Source organism: Sinocyclocheilus anshuiensis, unplaced genomic scaffold, assembly GCF_001515605.1.
Source record: "Sinocyclocheilus anshuiensis isolate Anshui unplaced genomic scaffold, SAMN03320099.WGS_v1.1 scaffold1626, whole genome shotgun sequence".
Lineage (NCBI taxonomy): Eukaryota > Metazoa > Chordata > Actinopteri > Cypriniformes > Cyprinidae > Sinocyclocheilus > Sinocyclocheilus anshuiensis.
The window spans coordinates 680,022-699,036 of NW_015547254.1; the positions used below are offsets into that span (position 1 = coordinate 680,022).

Here is a 19,015-nt window from a genome sequence, read left to right on the forward strand (position 1 = left end):
AAGAGGTCATTGTATTATAAAAACATTCTGTAAGTTTCAGAACTCAAAACTTTCTCATTAGTCTAAAAACAGTCTGTCAAAACGACTTGTGGAATGTACAACTCTATGATGTAATAGTGTGGATAAACACTGCCTCAGCAGAAGAAGATCAACGCCTGCTTCTACATCGCTGCCTGTTTAGCCCTGCCCACTGATTCGTGCATGTAGTGTAAATAACGAGAAGGGTGAATGCAGGTCTATGCAGAAACCAAACAATAAAGATGGCTCCGAAGACAACAAGACGCTGTGCAGTGCACAGTCTTTGCATTGCCTTCCTTCTGATCCTAACATTAGTAAAGAGTGGATGAACTTTATTTTTAATGTAAGAACTTGATAACGCATCAGTAAGAACTTGGTCCTTTGTTTAGTTCATTTTACCGTGGATTCGTTTACAAACAAGGCACAATATGACGCAGGATTTTCAGAAACAATGAAACTAAAAGACGATGCTGTGGCGACTATTTTGGATCCGACAGTAATGTCGCAACACACAAATGTGAGTAACTGTTTTTTATTAAGTGGTCACTATTGCATTGTCTGTTAAACAGAATGTTTGATATGTACTGAGTATTTATGCGTTTTTAACATAAATCACAGCAGCGTCCATCTGTGCAGTATGTCAAACATGCACAACTGTTAGCCAATCATAGCAGTGGGTGTTTACTTCTGAGTCAACAATCTGCCACACCTATTGATAGTTTTCACGTGACGTCACACACTCATAGGAATGCCCACCTGGAGGGCAAAACGAAGCTTTGCTCCACTGACCGCCAGTTATTTTTACGCAGTTTGCATTAAGTAGTAATGTAGTAAAATGCAGATATTAAAAGGCGAAATTCAGTAAACATCTTATTGATTATGTATATTTTGTACAGGCAAGCAGATAAAGCCAGAATATAAACGCAATGTGCAAAGATTCACGTTAAATAGTTTCCCATAGAAAACCATTATAAGGAAAACACTGAACCATTAAGCGGATTGCGTTCATATTCCGGCCTCATCTGCTTGCCTATGCAAACTATTCATAATAAATATAAAGAATATTACTGTTTCAAATATATTAAGGCACTTTAAGTGTTTTAACAACATTTGTCGCACTGTTTAATGATTGAAATATTGCCGCGGGTGCTTAATATGGATTGCAAATGGCCAAAACTTGCATTTTGTTCACATACCTTTGTTTTTATTCTTTTGAGAGGTGATCTAAATATTTGCGGCTGTAAAACAGATGGAAAATTGACAGGTTTGTCCTGCAGTTCTATGGATGTTTTGCCCTCCAGGTCTTCGAGCCGGTCACATGACTGAAAGCTATGAATTCAAACGGAGCGTCCCCATAAGGGGGGTCAAAACAGGACAGAAAATACCGTATTACTTCTAAATGATGCTGTCTTTTGATGTAAAAATCTTGATAACATTATATGTGGACCTCAGAGAACAGTACAACATAAAAAAACAAAGGCAGTTCATGACCCCTTTAAGCACCATTCAAAGTGCCAAAATTACCTGGTGTCCAGGAAGGTGCAGTGTAGTGTGTTTCCCATTGGGAATATATTCTCCTTTAGGAGCATAGACAGTGTGGGCAGGGGTCAGGTGGGGGTCTACAGGATAGGGTCGACCAAGAGCCAATCCTTGCAGTGGTACCATGGTGTACTGGCATGGAGAAACTGTAGCTGGCAATGCTGGAAAGCGCATGTCTAAAGTTTGTTCTGAAATAACATAAATACAAAATTAATCGTTTATGAGAGTCCTACTATCTTATCTTTGGATTCTTAATGAAGAACTGTTTTCATGTTTCTAAAATGGCACTTACTTTGTTTGGCCCAAACTCTCCACAGACAGATTGGGATGAAGGCCACAATGATGAAAACAAACGCTCCAAGAACAACGCCCACAATGAGGTAAGGCAGATCACCAGGCCGGGGAACGGGGTTTCCTGGATGGTCGGGCCTGGACGACGCTGTCTCTGGAGGTGTGGTCCTCTGGTGAGGGCGAGCTGTAAGTACACACAGATGTTCAGACTTAAGATCTGTGTTGTCAGAAGAGATTTTTGTTCTAGAAATTGGCTGAGGTGCGGTTCGCAATGTGATTAAGAGGAGAAGGACACAAACCTTTAGTTTCCATGATGACGACATTTCCGAACTCACTCTCGCCTCCTTCGTTGAAACACTGCATCTTAATGTCATAAGCCGTCTCAGGCTGTAGGTCAGTGATGGAATGCCAATACCGGTCACCTAAAAAGAGCATCACACAATTACATTTTATATTTCTTTAATATATAGGCCTAGTTGAAAATTAAAGAATAAAGTACGACTTACCTTCCACTATGTCCTTTTTGTAGTCACTGTCATTGTCACTATCGGTGGGTCGGTAGAAGATGTAGAAGCCATAAATGGGAGTGTTATTGACTGATGTGTACTGTAGAAAGAACAAAAATATTGATTTCAAAGTCTGACAATGCCACTGAGACAGCAAACAGCTCACATTTCTTGAATTTGACCATGTAAAAGTGTTTAGTAAAGAAAATGCTTACCGTCCACTTCAGGATGATTGTGGTCTCATTGATGGCTTCATTGTAGGTGATGTAGGGTCCATCGATGGGACGCCGGTTTGGTGGACCGCTGCCCACCACTGTGTAGGCTTTAGAGGGAGCACTAGGTGGACTCACTCCCAACACATTAACGGCCAAGACTCTGAACTTGTATGATGTTCCTGCAAATGCAATGGAAAGAAAAACATACCAAGTCACCTTCTCATGTGTCCAATGGCATTTCTTTAACTTAAAACTTTAACTTGATTGGCCAGTCACTTTTCCTAATTAGTTTGTCAAAGGTTAATATAAAAGTTGCATCTAAAAACAAGTATATAATGTATTCATTTTTTGGTACATTGTTACATTTATTTAACATCAAATGTTAACGTTTTAAATTTCTACTTATTTGTCAATTTTAAAAATAATTTATTAATTTAGTTTGTTACATTTAAACTTTTTACACAAAAAAATAAATGTGCACATTTAAAAGTGATTTATTAATCATTTAATTCATGTATTTATTTATTTAACTACATTAAGCATTATTAAATATATTTTTTGTATTTTTATATATTATTTATATATATATTTTATTTATTTATTTATTTTTTGCATTTGATTGATTTATTTACATTAAAAAAAATTTGAATTAATAAACTGAAATTGCTTCTTTTGTCATACGTGAGAATTCTAGTTCACCATATATCACTATCAGCCACAGAAAACATTATATCAACTGATCATCTTCTTCACTTATGTGAAACTGACATAAATCTCACCTTTCTCCAGGTCTGTTATCTCGACTGACAGGCGAGAGGGAGGGATGTTGTTTACAGCCACCTCCCACTCTCCACTGCCTTTCCTCAATTTCCTATACTCCACACGGAATGACTGGATGGGGAATCCACGGTTCCCACGAGGGATCCACGTCACATAGGCTGAGGTCTCTGTGGCCATGGAGACAGTGGGTCTGTCTGGAGCTTCTGGAGCTGGAAAGACAAAAAAAGATGGTCAATAAAACAACAAATACTTTCAGTGAGAGTGTGTATGCATGCACACTGTACATACACAAACACTAACACATAACACACTTACTGTAATCTCATCCTTCATTTATGATTGAAAGAAATCAAGAGAACAGTCATATTAGCATAATTAATAATAAGAATAGTATTAATCAGAACTATTAGGGACTGATAAAACTTAAATAAAACAAATATTTTAAACATTTCAGCTGTATTTAATGTTACAGTTTCTCAGTACTTTACTGCAGCTGTAAAGAAATATATTACACAATATATTACTCACAATATATTATTATATCACAAGCTAAAGTATACTCACGCGAAAGTCGAGGTGGCACCGCTCGTGTTTTTGGAGGGCCTATGGGTCCTCCTCTTCGCCCTGCAGACCAACATTAAAGAGACATTTTATTTCACTACTTAACTCTTTTTTTAACACTACTAAGATATTTAAAAAAAAAATGTAAAAGTGCAATTTTCTACACAACTCTGTGGAATACTTGATTCTGATTAGTAAATTGTGGCATTCTGTGGTGAAATATTTGTATATAATTACCACTAAAGTGTACAATTGACTGATGTCCCAAAAAGCTGTCTCAGGCATAAAAGAGTTTTAATTTCAAATCAATATTTCTTGCTAATTTATTTAATTATTTGTTAAGTAGCCAAGTAATACAGTGCACAGCATAAATGAGTACACCCCCCTCTGATTAAATATAAAAGATGTATTTTCTTAATGATCACTAATATCATTCATAGAAAGATGGCAAACAAGTTAAGTCTGAGTATGATTCAGTGGGCCATATAACACTTAATTATCAAGAAATTAAGGGGGTGTACTCATTTATGCTGTGCACTGTATACAAGAAAATGTGTCATTATAAAAAATAAACCCCTTCAAGGAGATGCAAGTTCATTTCGCCAACAAAAACAAGTTTTCAAACGTGACTGCAGAAAGGTAATTTTGAACTAGCCATATGGCTGCATACATTTGCCTGTTCTAAAAGTCATCATCGCAGGCTGCCCAAGTCCAGCGCAGTTCTTAGCAGCCATCTCCACTTCATAGAGGCTAGCAGGCTGCAGTTTGGTCAGTGTAAGCTTGTGCTGGGAGCCTGAAATGGCGTTAGTGGTCCACTCTCCGGGAGATTCTCCAGCCTGTGAGACAGAAAAGTACAAACAATGAATCAGAGGAGTAGAATCACATGACAAACATACTGTTGAGCGAAACAGATCACACTGTAAGAATGAACTGAACGGTGTTGTACCTTTCTGTACTTGACGACATACTCCAACACTGGAGCTCCTCCATCATGACGGGGCTTCCAGGTAAGCTCATAGTAGTCTGCCTTTCCTGTTCGTGGCTGACTCAGGATGACTGGTGCTTCAGCAGGGGAGACTCTGACCTCAGAGCAGTCGAAAGGCAGCACTGCACTGGTGGCCACGGGCTTCAAGGGTGGCTGTTCCCGCAACACCTTATCTGGGCTCAGAGGTTGAATCAGGGGCAGCTTGCCTGATCTTGAGGGCACTGAAACTGTAGACAGCACAGCAGAACCAAACAAAAATGTAAAAAAAAAATAAATAAATAAATCAATGTTTATTTTACAGGTGTATGTATTATATAATGGACAATAAATTAATATAAGTGAATTATAATAGAAATATTATGATTATTAATATGTATGTATGTATGTATGTATGTGTTACTATACTATTAAGTTTCATTTATTCTTAAATATATATATGTATGTGTGTGTATTTATATATACTTATAAATATACACACAGTACACACACATATATTGTGTAAACACAAATTTTTAATTTGGATTCGATTCATCACAATTAATCGATTTGATAGCACTAATTGATTTTAAATTTGTATACATTTTTTATTATTTTATCACTTTTAACTACATAATAAAAAAAAAACAATAAAAGTGATGAATACTACTACTACTACTACTACTAATGAAAGTAATTAATAATAATAATAAAATCAAAACTTAATAATAACAATGATTATACTATTGCATTTTATTATTTATACATTTTATAATTTTTATTTGATAAATTAACCATTTTTTATTCACTAATAAAAGTGAACAATATTAATAGTAATAATTATTAGTAGTAGTAGTAGTATTAGTAGTAGCAGTAGTATAAATGAACAGACAGTAATATAATAATCTTTTACTAATAGTTAAAACAAATAATATACATTTTTATTATCATTTTTTAATAAAGTATCATACCTGTTGGGACAGTGAGGAGTCTTGTGGCTGCCTGTGAGCTGCCCACACCATTCTCCGCCATGCACTGGTACATGCCATCGTCCTGTGGCCCGACATTAAGCACACGCAGCACCTGCGAGGACATCCGATGCCGTGGTGACGGGCTCAGAGGCTGAGCGTTGTGGAGCCACACCACAGTGGGTGTGGGCTTGCCCCTCACCTGACAGCTGAAACGCACCGTGTCGCCCCATGCAACGTCTTGCTGCTGCAGCTCAACACGCACCTGGGGAGGCTCTGAGAGACAAAAGAAGGGAATTTCAGACAGGTGTATGTCAAAACATCAGAACAAATGCTGAATAGCATAAATCAACATGCATGTTGATGGTTTAGCAGCACAAAGCATGAGTGCTGTTTGTGATGGCATGCTGCCGCAGAGGAGTCTGGGATAGACTGCGTTCTCTCACCCTCTTCCAAAACTTGATGGTTGGCTGCTAGTGAATCAGCTCGAGCTCATTAGAGCAACAGCAAGAGCGGCTTAATTAATCACAGCTGCCGTGAGACGAGCCCACAAAAACAATCTCATCCATGTCTCAGAAACTCAATCCTACACACACTCACAAAACATGCTCTTTCTGTTCAGTAAATGTACTGTGGGTTCATTTGGATGCTTATCATCAACTATTTTCTCTCTGGTTCTGATAGATGCTTATTACCTTAAAGCAGCGTTAAATTACTGGAAACTGAAATTGTGCCATCACACACATAAAATGTTCCACCACTGCCCTGGTTCCTGCTTTTTATACACCACTTCATATCAGTTAATGTATTGGTTATCACTTTGATTTTTCCCCCCAGAATTTATTAATCTAGTTTAATATATAAATATGAAGTATAGATATAATACAATACCATTCAAAAGTAAGTAAGACCTTTACCATCAGTAAGACCTTTTTAAAGAAATGAATACTTGTCTTCAGCAAGGATGCATTACATTTATCAAAAGTGACAGTAAAGACATTTATAATACAATAGATTTTTATATACAATGAATGCTATTCGTCAAAGAATCCTAAAAAAATTTATCATGTTTATTGAGCACCAAATCAGCATATTAGAATGATTTCTGAAAAATCATGTGACACTGAAGACTGGAGTAATGGCTGCTGAAAATTCAGCGTTGTCATGACAATAATAAATTACATTTTAAAATATTATTTTTATTGCTATGATTATTTCTATTAACATAAAAACAGTTATTTTAAATTGCAATAATATTTCACAATACTACTGTTTTTACTGAATTTCTGATCAAATCAATGCTACTTTGGTGAGCAAGAGAATTCTCTAAAAACCATTTAAAAAAATGTATCAACTCCAAACTATTGAATGGCAGTGTATATAAATACATTGCTCACTGGTAATTAATGTTTTTTTCATAATACATTAGTTAATGTTAATATATACAACTTGATGCAAAAAAATATTAATGCATGTATAAATCAACATTAATTTAGATTAATAAATACTGTAAAAGTATTGTATTGTCATGATACCTAATGCATTAATTAATAGTGTATTGTAAAGTGTAACAGATAAAACTCCTGCAGCCCCAGCGTGTGAGACTCTAGCAATCATACTCACCAAACACCTGTACGTCGTACAGCACCCTAGCAGAACTCACAGAGTCAATGCCGTTATCAGCGTGACACACGTATGTGCCTGAGTCGCTCTCGCTTACTGCATCAATCAACAAGTTGCTAAGCAAGAAGCGGGTGTTGTTATGATTTCGCAAGTCCAGACCATCCTTAGCCCATGTGACATGTGGAGTGGGAATGCCGCTGGCCACACACTCAAGCACAAGCCTCTGGCCTTTATTCACCATAATGGACCGAGACGCAGGTGGATAAATGATGCGTGCAGCCTCAGATGTCGAACCTAGACAGGATAATACATTTTACTCAATTTTATGATGAACAAAAATGATAAAAAGAGTGTGTGTGTGTGTGTGTTTGTGCGTGTGTGTTTTTGGTGTCCACTTACGTCGTATTCTAAGACGATCAGTAGAGCTGGAGGTTTTTACTTCCTGGGTGACAGGATTGTAAGCAGCACATTTGTAAGGACCCTCATCATCCCGTGTAGCATTGGCTATCTGAAGGTTTCCTGATGGCATGATCATGTAATTCCCTAGGACACAATCAGAGAACCAATGATTGGCATCTGTAGGACAGGCTAGTATAAACAGATTTGTCAACAGAATCAAATTTAAGAATCTGCAACATTTCTTAAATCTAAGCGGTGATCTTCAAGTAAATATATGAACAGCAAGAGTGACTGCAACAAAGACAATCATGCTAACAAAGCTTACGCTTTGTTGAGTGGACAAGACTAGACAACACACAAAGACTTGATGACTCTCAACAAGATGAGAGCTGTCAAACATCCAAATACCAGAATCAACTTGTGTGAATTTCAAAAATGGCAGAAATAACTGAAGCAAATTGTATTTGAATTCAAATTATGTCGACTGTAACAGATCCAATGATGGCTCAGATAAAACAGTTAAAATGTTAGCTGAATGTGAAGACCATACTTAATACAGAGTATTAAAACAATATTATTAAAACAATAAAAACAATTAAATTCCATAATCTCAATAACAATGTTCTTAATGTTTTAAACTTTTTATTATCAATGAATTTTGACTACTATCTTGCACTAGGGTTGTGACGGTGAGGAAATTTTCCCACCGGTTAATCGATGTGTGGCAACACCGTTAATACCGGTATCACTGCGGGGGCGGGGGCGTTCCCTCTTTTCCTTGCTTTCCTTCGCTTTTAAATAGCTTGCAAAAGTGGCGTGTGCATTTTACTTTCACTTTCAAATGGCGGCAATTCGGCATAAAGCAATTGTTCGTTTTTAGTTCGTTTGAATTTTCCCTCTTTTCCTTCGCTTTTAAATACTTTAAAAGCACCGTCTAATTATCGGCAATTCAGCGTCAATTGCTTGAATGCAACAACAAAATACAACGTCAAACTCACTTTAGCCTATATATAAAACATAGAACTTTTAACAAATAACTTACATAGTTTAAATAGGTAGCCTATACAAAACTGGAAATAGCCTAAGTAAACATGTATAATATATAACCAAATAAATAAGAAATGTAGAAAGTTTATTAGCAAAACGAATAAGAAAGCTTGGAGGCACAGCATAAACCTTGATGTCAAATAAAATAAATAAATTACACAAAGTTTAAATAAAGTAAAACTCAGCAAACACAGTGGAACCAATTAAATAAGAAACGAATGTTTAAAAAAAAAACTTTAGATAAACGGCAAAAGTCAACAGGCTTTTCAAAATCCAAAATACTGCCAAACAGGTGCTTTTGTATTTCGTTTCGAAAACTAAATCATCCGCGATCGTCTTGTCTGTCTCACCCCACTCTTCTTGTCAGTCAGCTCTCCTCACTGGATAAATGAAATCTGATCTGTGATGTGACTGCCGTTCGGCACGCTGCATTGAGCAGCCGCATTCAGTTTTTAATTGTAGTGTTTGTTCTTTTACTGAGCTAAATTATTTTTATTACTATAAAAAAATCAAAACGACGGTGGGGGTTGGTGCCGCAGTGGGCAAGTGACGTAACCGGTGTTGCAGCTTAACAACGGTATCACCGTCAGCACCGTCTATCGCGGCAAGCCTATCTTGCACCCCCTTGAAAGTGCGCTGAGGCCCCCTAGTAGGTCCCAGGACCCTGGGTAAGAACAACCGGCGTATGTTGAGCAAAATGGCGAATGAATATGTTGAGCCAAAAAAATAAGTAAAACATACCTTTAGATGTCTCCAGCCACTCCTGTTTGACACTGTAGCGGACCTGAGCTTTAGGCTGACTCTCAGGCAGATGGCACTCGATCACTGCTGTGTTCCCTTCATCCACCTCAATCTCCTGCTGGTCATCTGGCTCAAAATCACGCAATTCTGCATGCAAACACACAAGAATGATCAGTTTTTCAACCATCTAGCATATATACTAAAACAGGAAAAGCAATAGAAATCTCAAACATCCAAGTGTCGGCTTTGAGCATTTCTAAGTTGAAAGCCTCTTTGTATTCCATTCAGGAAACTGAGAAGCTTTAGAGTGCATATGCTTAGGACTTTTACTGGGATATCAAATGGGCAGACACCCAATAGCTCTGAAAAACAGAGACAGAAAGTCTAGCTTCCTTAAGCACAAGTCAGCCCAGGCTAAAATGAGGTCAAAGGCTAAAGGTCAGCCATCATCTTAAGTTTCGAGGGAGGAAAAGCAGTTTGGATTGCAATAAAATGCAATAACTCCGCCTAAGGGAGTCTGTGTGTCATTCTGTGAAGGGAATATTTTCCATTGCAAAATTGCACAGCACTGTCCTGAAAAAACCCCGAACTTAATCAAATATCTCCTTATCTTAATCAAATAACTGTTCATTACTCCTCTCACAAATCAGATCGTTTCATTGTTCTCCAGAGTTTAGTTATATTCCTTGGCGTCTGATACGTCTCGAAGTTATGTACAACAGAGCCAAAAGATCTGTGAGGTAAAGATTAAAAAAAGCTCTCTGTTAAGTATTCCTGGAACCAGACATACAATGATGGATGAGACGAGCACTTAAGTAATCAGCATCTGATAAACTTTTTGACACCAGCTGCATCTGTATTCTGAAAGAATCATCGCTTGGTTTTTGAAGTGAAATGGCTTTTTGAAATAATTTCTTGGGAGATGAGAATTCCAGGATATGAGGCTGAGAGCAGGGTGGAGAATGTTTTGGGGGGGAAACGATCCATTTGCTAAATCAATCAGGGTCTTTTTACAGCCCAACCCTGCCAGCATCCCCCACCGCCCCACACCTCTCCTAAATTCCTCAGGAGTCTGTGTGTCATTCTGTGAAGGGAATATTTTCCAAAGGCAGACAGGGAAAATTGCACAGCACTGTCCTGAAAAAACCCCGAACTTAATCAAATATCTCCTTATCTTAATCAAATAACTGTTCATTACTCCTCTCACAAATCAGATCGTTTCATTGTTCTCCAGAGTTTAGTTATATTCCTTGGCGTCTGATACGTCTCGAAGTTATGTACAACAGAGCCAAAAGATCTGTGAGGTAAAGATTAAAAAAAGCTCTCTGTTAAGTATTCCTGGAACCAGACATACAATGATGGATGAGACGAGCACTTAAGTAATCAGCATCTGATAAACTTTTTGACACCAGCTGCATCTGTATTCTGAAAGAATCATCGCTTGGTTTTTGAAGTGAAATGGCTTTTTGAAATAATTTCTTGGGAGATGAGAATTCCAGGATATGAGGCTGAGAGCAGGGTGGAGAATGTTTTGGGGGGGAAACGATCCATTTGCTAAATCAATCAGGGTCTTTTTACAGCCCAACCCTGCCAGCATCCCCCACCGCCCCACACCTCTCCTAAATTCCTCAGTGTACACCTTTAACCCCTCCTCTGACTGACTCCCCCTTCACCTCCCTCTCCTCAAAACATTCCTCCCCCTCCTCAGGTGTGCAAGCGGGGAAAAAAGAGGGAGAAAACATTCAATCATGTGACACTTAAGACTGGAGTAATGGCTGCTGAAAATTCAGCTTTGCCAACACAGGAATAAATTTGAAAACATTAAAATACAAAACAGTTATTTTAAATGGTAATATTTCACAATATTACTATTTTCACTGTATTTTTTATTAAATAAATGCATAAAGGCTGCCAGTGTATACTCAATTTCCATCTTTTCCGCACACAAAGCCATCACATAACATCAAAAGACTTGGAACATAGCATATGAGTAGTATGGACTGCATTAAACTGTTTTACGGCGAAAGACCGAAAGATTGAATGAAAGAACAGAGGCAGACTACAAGGAAAACTGTGAAACAAATGTTTATATACTTCTAATATGTTTGTATGTGCATGTGAGGAGGTAAAGGGTGAATGTGTGATTTGTTTGCATGCGTGCGGTACATTCTAAGTCTCCTGGAGGCCTGGAGAGCAGGGAATGCTGGAAGCCATCCAGGATTTCTAAAACAGATCAGACCCATTTCCAACTCCACTTGGCAATGCTTTCATACATGCTGCACGGTTACTTAGCATTCATCATTTTTATGTCTGGGGCTGCAGAGCCTGTGTGTATGAGTGCTCATACAGAGATTATGCAGTAACTATTGTGTGAAATATCACTAACCAGACTGTGTGTAGCCCTAAAAGACAACAAAGAAAAACAAGTTCGCCCAAGAGTTTACTGAGAATTAGTTACGCCATGTATTAAAAACATATGTGAAGAGGTGTGTGTTTTGTGCGCGAGAGAGGGAAGAAAAGGGAGAGAGAGTGCCGAAGGAATGTTTTTGGCTGGAAGGACACGGGAGGCTCACTTGTCTGTGGAGGAATTTAAGAGGAGAGTTTGAAATAATGCTCAGGCAGACAACGGCCTCCCCGGTGGGAGACGCTTCAGACAGGATTCCTACAGAGATACCAGGGAGAGCCAAGCTCTTTCACAGAGCAAAAACAGATGGGCAGAGCTTTGAAATATGGAGATGTGAGACAACTTCAGGCTTGCGATCACACACAGCGCCCTCCCCGAGGAACCGTCCAACCCCTGGCTGACCACGGGAGGAGGTCTTTATTAAATTAGAGCGAGGGGCCGACGTGGGATCATCAGAGACGGGGCCCCAGCTAAGAGCTCGCATCTGCGTGCCCCTAGCCCTCAACTCCTAATTCATAGTCCTTATCAATTACATCTCGCAAATGTACGAGAGTCAAAGTAAAATGAGGGAGGCTGAAAGTCAGGGGAAAAAAACATCTGAGCTTTGAGAGGACTGAAATCCAATGCACCATTAAATTCCATGAGCAGAAACACAGAGTTTGAGAGAGGGAAATCAGGAGGGTGGATGATGTAAAGCATGCCTGCTTTGTGGAGGTGAAGATGGTGTCAAGAATCTCATGTTGCGTCTGATCTTGACAGAAGATCCTGCCTCGACTAGTCCTGCCAAACCTACACTGCTCACACTATCACACAAACACACATGCATGCACACATAGTTCTTTAGAATCTCAAATGTGGCACATATTTACATACGGTTTATGAAAATACAGCTGTAAATAATAAAGGTTTTAGGATTTTTACATTTATTATGATTTAAAATTAGCAAGAAATTCATCATTTTTATAGGTCACAAACAGACTTGTGCCGGTATACGGTAATGCGATATATCACGGTAATGAATATGCACGATATTGTTATCGTGGGCTCTTCTAAATACCGTGAATAATTATATATTACAAGTTATTCAGAATTTTGAATGCATTTTAAGAATACTTTTCCCATCAACTGGTCAAAATGCACAATACTGCTGTATGCTGCATGAAAGACCCCTGCGCACTCTGATGTAAATAAGCTGTAAATAAGTGTGGAGGAGAAGCACATGGCGGAACATGTGAGAGATGCTCTGGATGAAAGCGCACTTTCACTCTCTGACAGCAGATGGTGCTAAACTGCAGAAATAATAATAATAATAATAATTCATTTAAATGAAACCCTGTAAACAAAGCAGCTGCACTACTTTCTGTTTCTGAAAGGTGTTTAAATGATTTAAACAGCCATTCAGATTTGTGTATTTGCTATGATGTTCATCACAGATACTTAAATAGTTAGATTTAAAAGGCTATTTATTTTCAAACTTTTTTACATTTTAATCTGGACTACAACATGCCCTAGATATTGTTTGAAAGTGTTTTGATTCTTTATTGTTCGGTCACACTTTACATTAGGGCTTCATTAGTTAACATTAGTTAATTCATTAGTTAACATAAACTGCCAATGAAAAATTCTTAGGTAATTCCAATATTTAATAACACGTTGTTAAAATCGAAAGTTGCAACTGTGTTATTTAATGAGCTAACATGAACTAAGACTTAATAACTAATAATTAATAACTTCTGTAGCAAATGTAGCTATTGCTCATTGTGAATGTTAATGCATTAACTAAGGTTAACTAATATGGTCTTATTGTAAAGTGATACCTATTGGTCTTTATAGTTCTTTTGCACTTTAATCTGTGTAAAACTTTTAGCTTTATACATTTTTCTGTATTGCTTTATTGCATTTAAATGTTCAGTTATTTTTGTTATAAGAAAAAAGTTATTAGACCGGTTATACTGTATTATGACAGCACTTTTTTAAAACTAAATGTCAATACCGTGATAATACCGTATACCGTGATAAAAGCATTAGCAATTAATCGCAACATGAAAATTTGATGCCGGCATATCCTTAGTCACAAATGTAAAAAATTATGATCATGTGAACTCTTTTGTACAGAAATCAGTTGTTCTCACTTCCAGTGAAGCTCAAGATGCTCTTATAATGGATCATCTCAAATCATGCTGGAGAACATGATCATCAGGTTTTACACAAACTTGTGGGGTTCATGCAGATTGAGTGCTGCTGCCATTAAAGCAAAAGGGAGACAAACCAAATACTAAGACACTTAATTTTTTATTGTTCAATTTTTTCACTCAAATTATTATGCTAACAATATAATTCGTAATGAAAGCGCTGTAGTAAATGAGAAAAATACATTGAGTAGAGATTACACACTTTTGAACCCCAATGCATAATCATTCAAAAGTTTATAAATTTTCTTACATTTCTGAAAGTCTCTTATTTTACTGTAAAAGTACAGTAAAAAGGTTTTATTGTGAAAAATTACAAATTACCATAATAACCCCAAATGCTAAACAGTAATATATGCAGAAACTCTCACAAAATTCACATGCTGTTTCTTTTTCTGTCTTTCTTTTTTTTCGTTCTGTCTCTGTATATGAAGAGGGAAGCAGTGGAGGACAGGGAGGAGGCCCTTCACTAATGGGGCCCGTGGTTCACGTGTACACACACACGTACAGGCATTATGGTGGGTCACATTACACGCCCCTTTCTGTGCTCTAGCACTGACTAACTTAGGGCAAACACACACACACACTAGCAGTACAGCTAGGCCTGGCATACAACCACACACTGTAGAGCCCTTTGAATTCAGCACAGAAAAACTTCAAAGTTCTCAACACTGTGTGTAAATATGTATACAACAAATGTAAGTGACTGATGTTTCTAAAAGTGTGTGTGTACTCACTAGCTGCAGTAACGTTGGCCGGCACGCTAGCGCAGGACCCGACACTGGTGGTGGCCACACACTGGTATCTGCCCACGGTGAGGTTTGTAAGGGAGGGGATGTAGAGCGAACCGGGCCACACCAGCACTCCCAGCTCCTCGTTGCCCCCAGTTGGCAGCTCTCTGCTGTTCAGATGCCAGCTGATGTTGACATGGTTGGGCAGGGCGCTGCAGTGCAGGGTCACGCTGCCCCCCAGTTTCTGTACCACCGAGAGAGGCTCTTCTGTGAAGATTGGGATGTCATCTAGAAGAGAAATTGGGATGTAATGGTGAATAAATATATCAGTTATCCAAAATAAACGGCTATAATAGGTGCTGGATCTGAACACAGCTTGTTCTAACACAAATGAAGCCAACTTTATGATGTCATGGTGGGAATAGGTCTTGTAACTGATGGAGAAGAACCAAGACGTCAGAAACCCACCTCTAACAGCTGCACTATCCTTCAGGCAGCACAGCAGCGCACCCAGGGCACACAGCACTCGAATCTTCTGCTTTCTTTCCCAGGGTATCCAATCCAATATCCCAGACATCTTCCATACACTACCACTGTTAGAGGGAGCGAGAAAGAAATAGAGGTTATCAGCTGAAAACCTAGTCAGCGTGACATTACGTTGCGCGTGTGGCGAGTATAGTAATGAACCAACACATACACAACCCACAATCTGAATCAAACAGCTGACAAAAACAAGAAAAGAGACTAAATTCAGAGAGAAATCCATTTACAAGTCAGGAAAATTATGCACTACTCATTTTGAAGGGCAGAGCCAATGAGTACGTTTTTTTTTTTTTAGAAATTAGTACTTTGATCAGCAAGGACACATTAAACTGATCATAAGTGGAAATAAAGACATTTATAATGTTACAAAATATTTATATTTCAAAATAAATTCTGATCTTTTGAACATTCTTTTCAAAGAACGCTGAAAAAGCAAACACTGTTTTCAACGATGATAATAATAAATGTTTCTTGAGCACTAAATCAGCATATTTGAATGATTTCTGAAGGATTGTGTGACACTGAAGCCTGAAGTAGTAATGGCTGCTGAAAATTCAGCTTTGCATTACAGGAATAAATTATATTGTAATATATTAAAACAAAAAACAGTTAATTGTAATGATACTATACAATAGTTTCACTATATTTTAGACCAAATAAAGGCAGCCTTGGTGAGCATCAATAACGCTTCAGAAACATTCAATCTTATTAATGACCCTACGACTAGCTTTAAATGGTGTTCTGCTACTCGTGAAAAAATCTTTCCTTACAAGTTCACAGAACACATACTGAAACACACATCCGCTTGAACCCACATTTGGTGGGCCGAACTGTTGAGATGGGTGCCCAGATAAGAAGTGGGGGAAATCTAAGCCCCCTTACTCAGGTGTAACCGATACAGGCGTGTTCAAAAGAAAAAGACCTGCACACAAAGAACAATGGGGTGGGGGTGATATCATTTGTGTTTTCTGGAAACATTGAGTAGTGAAATGTGATCCCTACAAAGACGCAAACCGAGGGAGAAAGAGTGAGCGGAGAGGGAGAAATAGAGTAATGGTTAGTGTATTAACAGTTAATGCAGGAAAGGGAGCGTTTCTCTCCCTTGACTCTTACTGCCAAGTTTCCCGAATTCTTTCCTGTCAGGTTAAACTAACAACTTCCCGTCAGGAGGAGGAGGGTGGTCTATTGCTCCCAGACTGCAAATCTCTCTCTCTCACACACACACACACACACACACACACACAAACACACACAACTCTACTCCCATCAATTGTAAGTAATGATTAATGAAGCCTCACAGAAAGATTGAGAGCTTAAACATGGGAGGGAACCACACGACACAACTCTAGAAAAAACTCTGCAAAAATAAATGAAGTCTGCGTCTTGGGATCTGGAGTTGTTTTTCTGGAGCTGGTAGGTACATAGCCATTAGCTATTAGCCAAACACTGCTGACGGAATACAATGTGTGCCATTTACAGACTTTGGGGTTGGCCCTAAACAAATGTTTTTCCATTTCCAACACCAGAAATAAACAAGTTATGCTGTCTGCATAACGTTTCAGAGAGATGTTATTGACTAATTTGGAAATGTTGGACTCATCATGTTAATTACCATATGTGTTAAAATGCGGATGGATTTTACTGTCCGCTACAACATTAGCTTGTTTGTTTCTCATCTCTGAAGTGGAAACGGCATGACGCTGATTCCAGGCACACCAGAGAACCTCACTGTGAAGCTAAGATCATGCTGACCTAAGCAAACACCAATTTGACAAGCAGGCCAACAACTAGTTTCTACCGCTTTAAGTAAACAGTCAAGTTATCTATGCTTAGTTAAAGCTCTGTAAGTCATCAGCTTTAATCAGGTCAATGATTGGCTCATGTCACTGCTCTTTTTAAAGGGGTCATATGATGCTTTTTTAAAGATCATTATTTTGTGTATTTGGTGTAACAGAATATGTTGACATGCTTTAATGTTAAAAAAACACATTATTTTTCAAATACTGTACATTATTGTAGGTCCTCTATGCCCCGCCTCTCTCAAACGCTTTGTTTTCTACAAAGTCCCTCCTTCCAACAAGCGCAGTCTGCTCTGATTGGCCAGCTGACCCAGTGCATTGTGATTGGCCGAACACCGCAAGCACTCGTCGGAAATGTAACACCCCTTACCATAATCGCGAGCTTCAGCTTTCAAAATAAATGTAAAGACAGAGCCCGAAAGGGGAACAGAGTCGCGTGACAGACACAGTGATGAAGCTGGTATGTGTTTGTGATGTTTTCATTTGATACAGGAACTATTCGAGCCATTCATGCCAGACTGAGGAGAGAGGTGTTGTAATAATGTAAAATATGTGAAAAATAATGTGTTTTTCAAACAACCTAGGATGAGAGCCTGTTCTAGTACACCCCCAAAACAAAATCAAGACTTTGTAAAAGAGCATAATAGGACCCCTTTAATACTTCTGTAGGTGTAGATGATTGTTTCAGTTGTGTTTTGACCACAGACAGTGGCTGTGAGTGGTGGAAGTACAGTCAGATGCTGTTGTGCACCTGGGTGTTGATCACTCAGCAAATTAAACACTGAAAATGTGTTTTCTACAAACTCTCAATGGACAAAAACATGGCAAAACCATGGTAGAACTCATGAATAAAATTGTTTTATGTTGGACTGGTCAAGAACAAAGTTCAGATTAGTAATTGCCCTGCAAATATTTTGACTAGCAAAATAGGCCTAAATAAAAATAAAATAATATATAAAATAAATGTATAAAATATCAATAAAATCACAAAAATAAAAAACAACTTAGTTTTATCAATACATTTTTTATATCTGTCAGAAAGATCCTAAAATTTAATGAAAAATATATTTTTCTTTGCAAATAATTTGATATTTTCAAACCCACTCAAAATGACCATTATGAACATTATTCTCACAATTGTCGAAAAAATCTCATCTCAAGTTAGAAAGCTATATGACTTTGCCATGACCACATATTTAAATGAATAGCAAAGAACTGTTGTGTACCAGAGTATCAATCATTCAACCAATGAAACATTAAAAATGTCTTTCAACAAACTTACAGTGAACAAAAACTGCTGCAAAACATTGGTAGAACTCAATAAAAAAAATTTTCTACTAGATTAGTTGAGAAACTAGTTCAGATTTGTAATATGCCCTGCCAATATAGCTAAATAAATAAATAAATAAGTAAAATTAATTGTAGCAACATATTTTATATTTGTCAGAAATATTTTTAATATTGAGTTTTCTTATCAAATGATTTGTAAACCCACTTACAGTAATGACTATAAACATAATTCTCACAGTTTTCAACAAAACCTCATATATGTTAGATAGCTAGATAACTTTACCTTGACCACCTATTTAAATCAACAAAATTCGTAACAACAACCATCTTCAATAGATCACGAACTACTAATTGTTCATGTTTGTGAGGCATAAAACCATACATATAGCACAGAACTGATTTGATTAGGC

The 19,015-nt window shown here is 37.8% G+C and overlaps 1 protein-coding gene across 1 annotated transcript in view; it reads right to left on the reverse strand.

The window, feature by feature from the left end:
• The window catches only part of LOC107701672 (brother of CDO-like), a 33,140-nt gene that overhangs the window by 3,764 nt on the left and 10,361 nt on the right, over window positions 1-19,015 (reverse strand). Inside the window, exons 2-16 of the mRNA XM_016503731.1 lie at window positions 15,442-15,566; window positions 14,980-15,261; window positions 9,650-9,796; window positions 7,862-8,005; window positions 7,463-7,756; window positions 5,843-6,115; window positions 4,857-5,122; window positions 4,581-4,746; window positions 3,914-3,973; window positions 3,349-3,558; window positions 2,570-2,748; window positions 2,355-2,454; window positions 2,148-2,270; window positions 1,850-2,032; window positions 1,543-1,745 (exon numbers count right to left, since the gene is read on the reverse strand). Of these exons, the coding sequence (XP_016359217.1) occupies window positions 1,543-1,745; window positions 1,850-2,032; window positions 2,148-2,270; window positions 2,355-2,454; window positions 2,570-2,748; window positions 3,349-3,558; window positions 3,914-3,973; window positions 4,581-4,746; window positions 4,857-5,122; window positions 5,843-6,115; window positions 7,463-7,756; window positions 7,862-8,005; window positions 9,650-9,796; window positions 14,980-15,261; window positions 15,442-15,550 (2,739 nt within the window). The 5' untranslated portion in view covers window positions 15,551-15,566. The remainder of the gene's footprint in view (window positions 1-1,542; window positions 1,746-1,849; window positions 2,033-2,147; window positions 2,271-2,354; window positions 2,455-2,569; window positions 2,749-3,348; window positions 3,559-3,913; window positions 3,974-4,580; window positions 4,747-4,856; window positions 5,123-5,842; window positions 6,116-7,462; window positions 7,757-7,861; window positions 8,006-9,649; window positions 9,797-14,979; window positions 15,262-15,441; window positions 15,567-19,015) is intronic.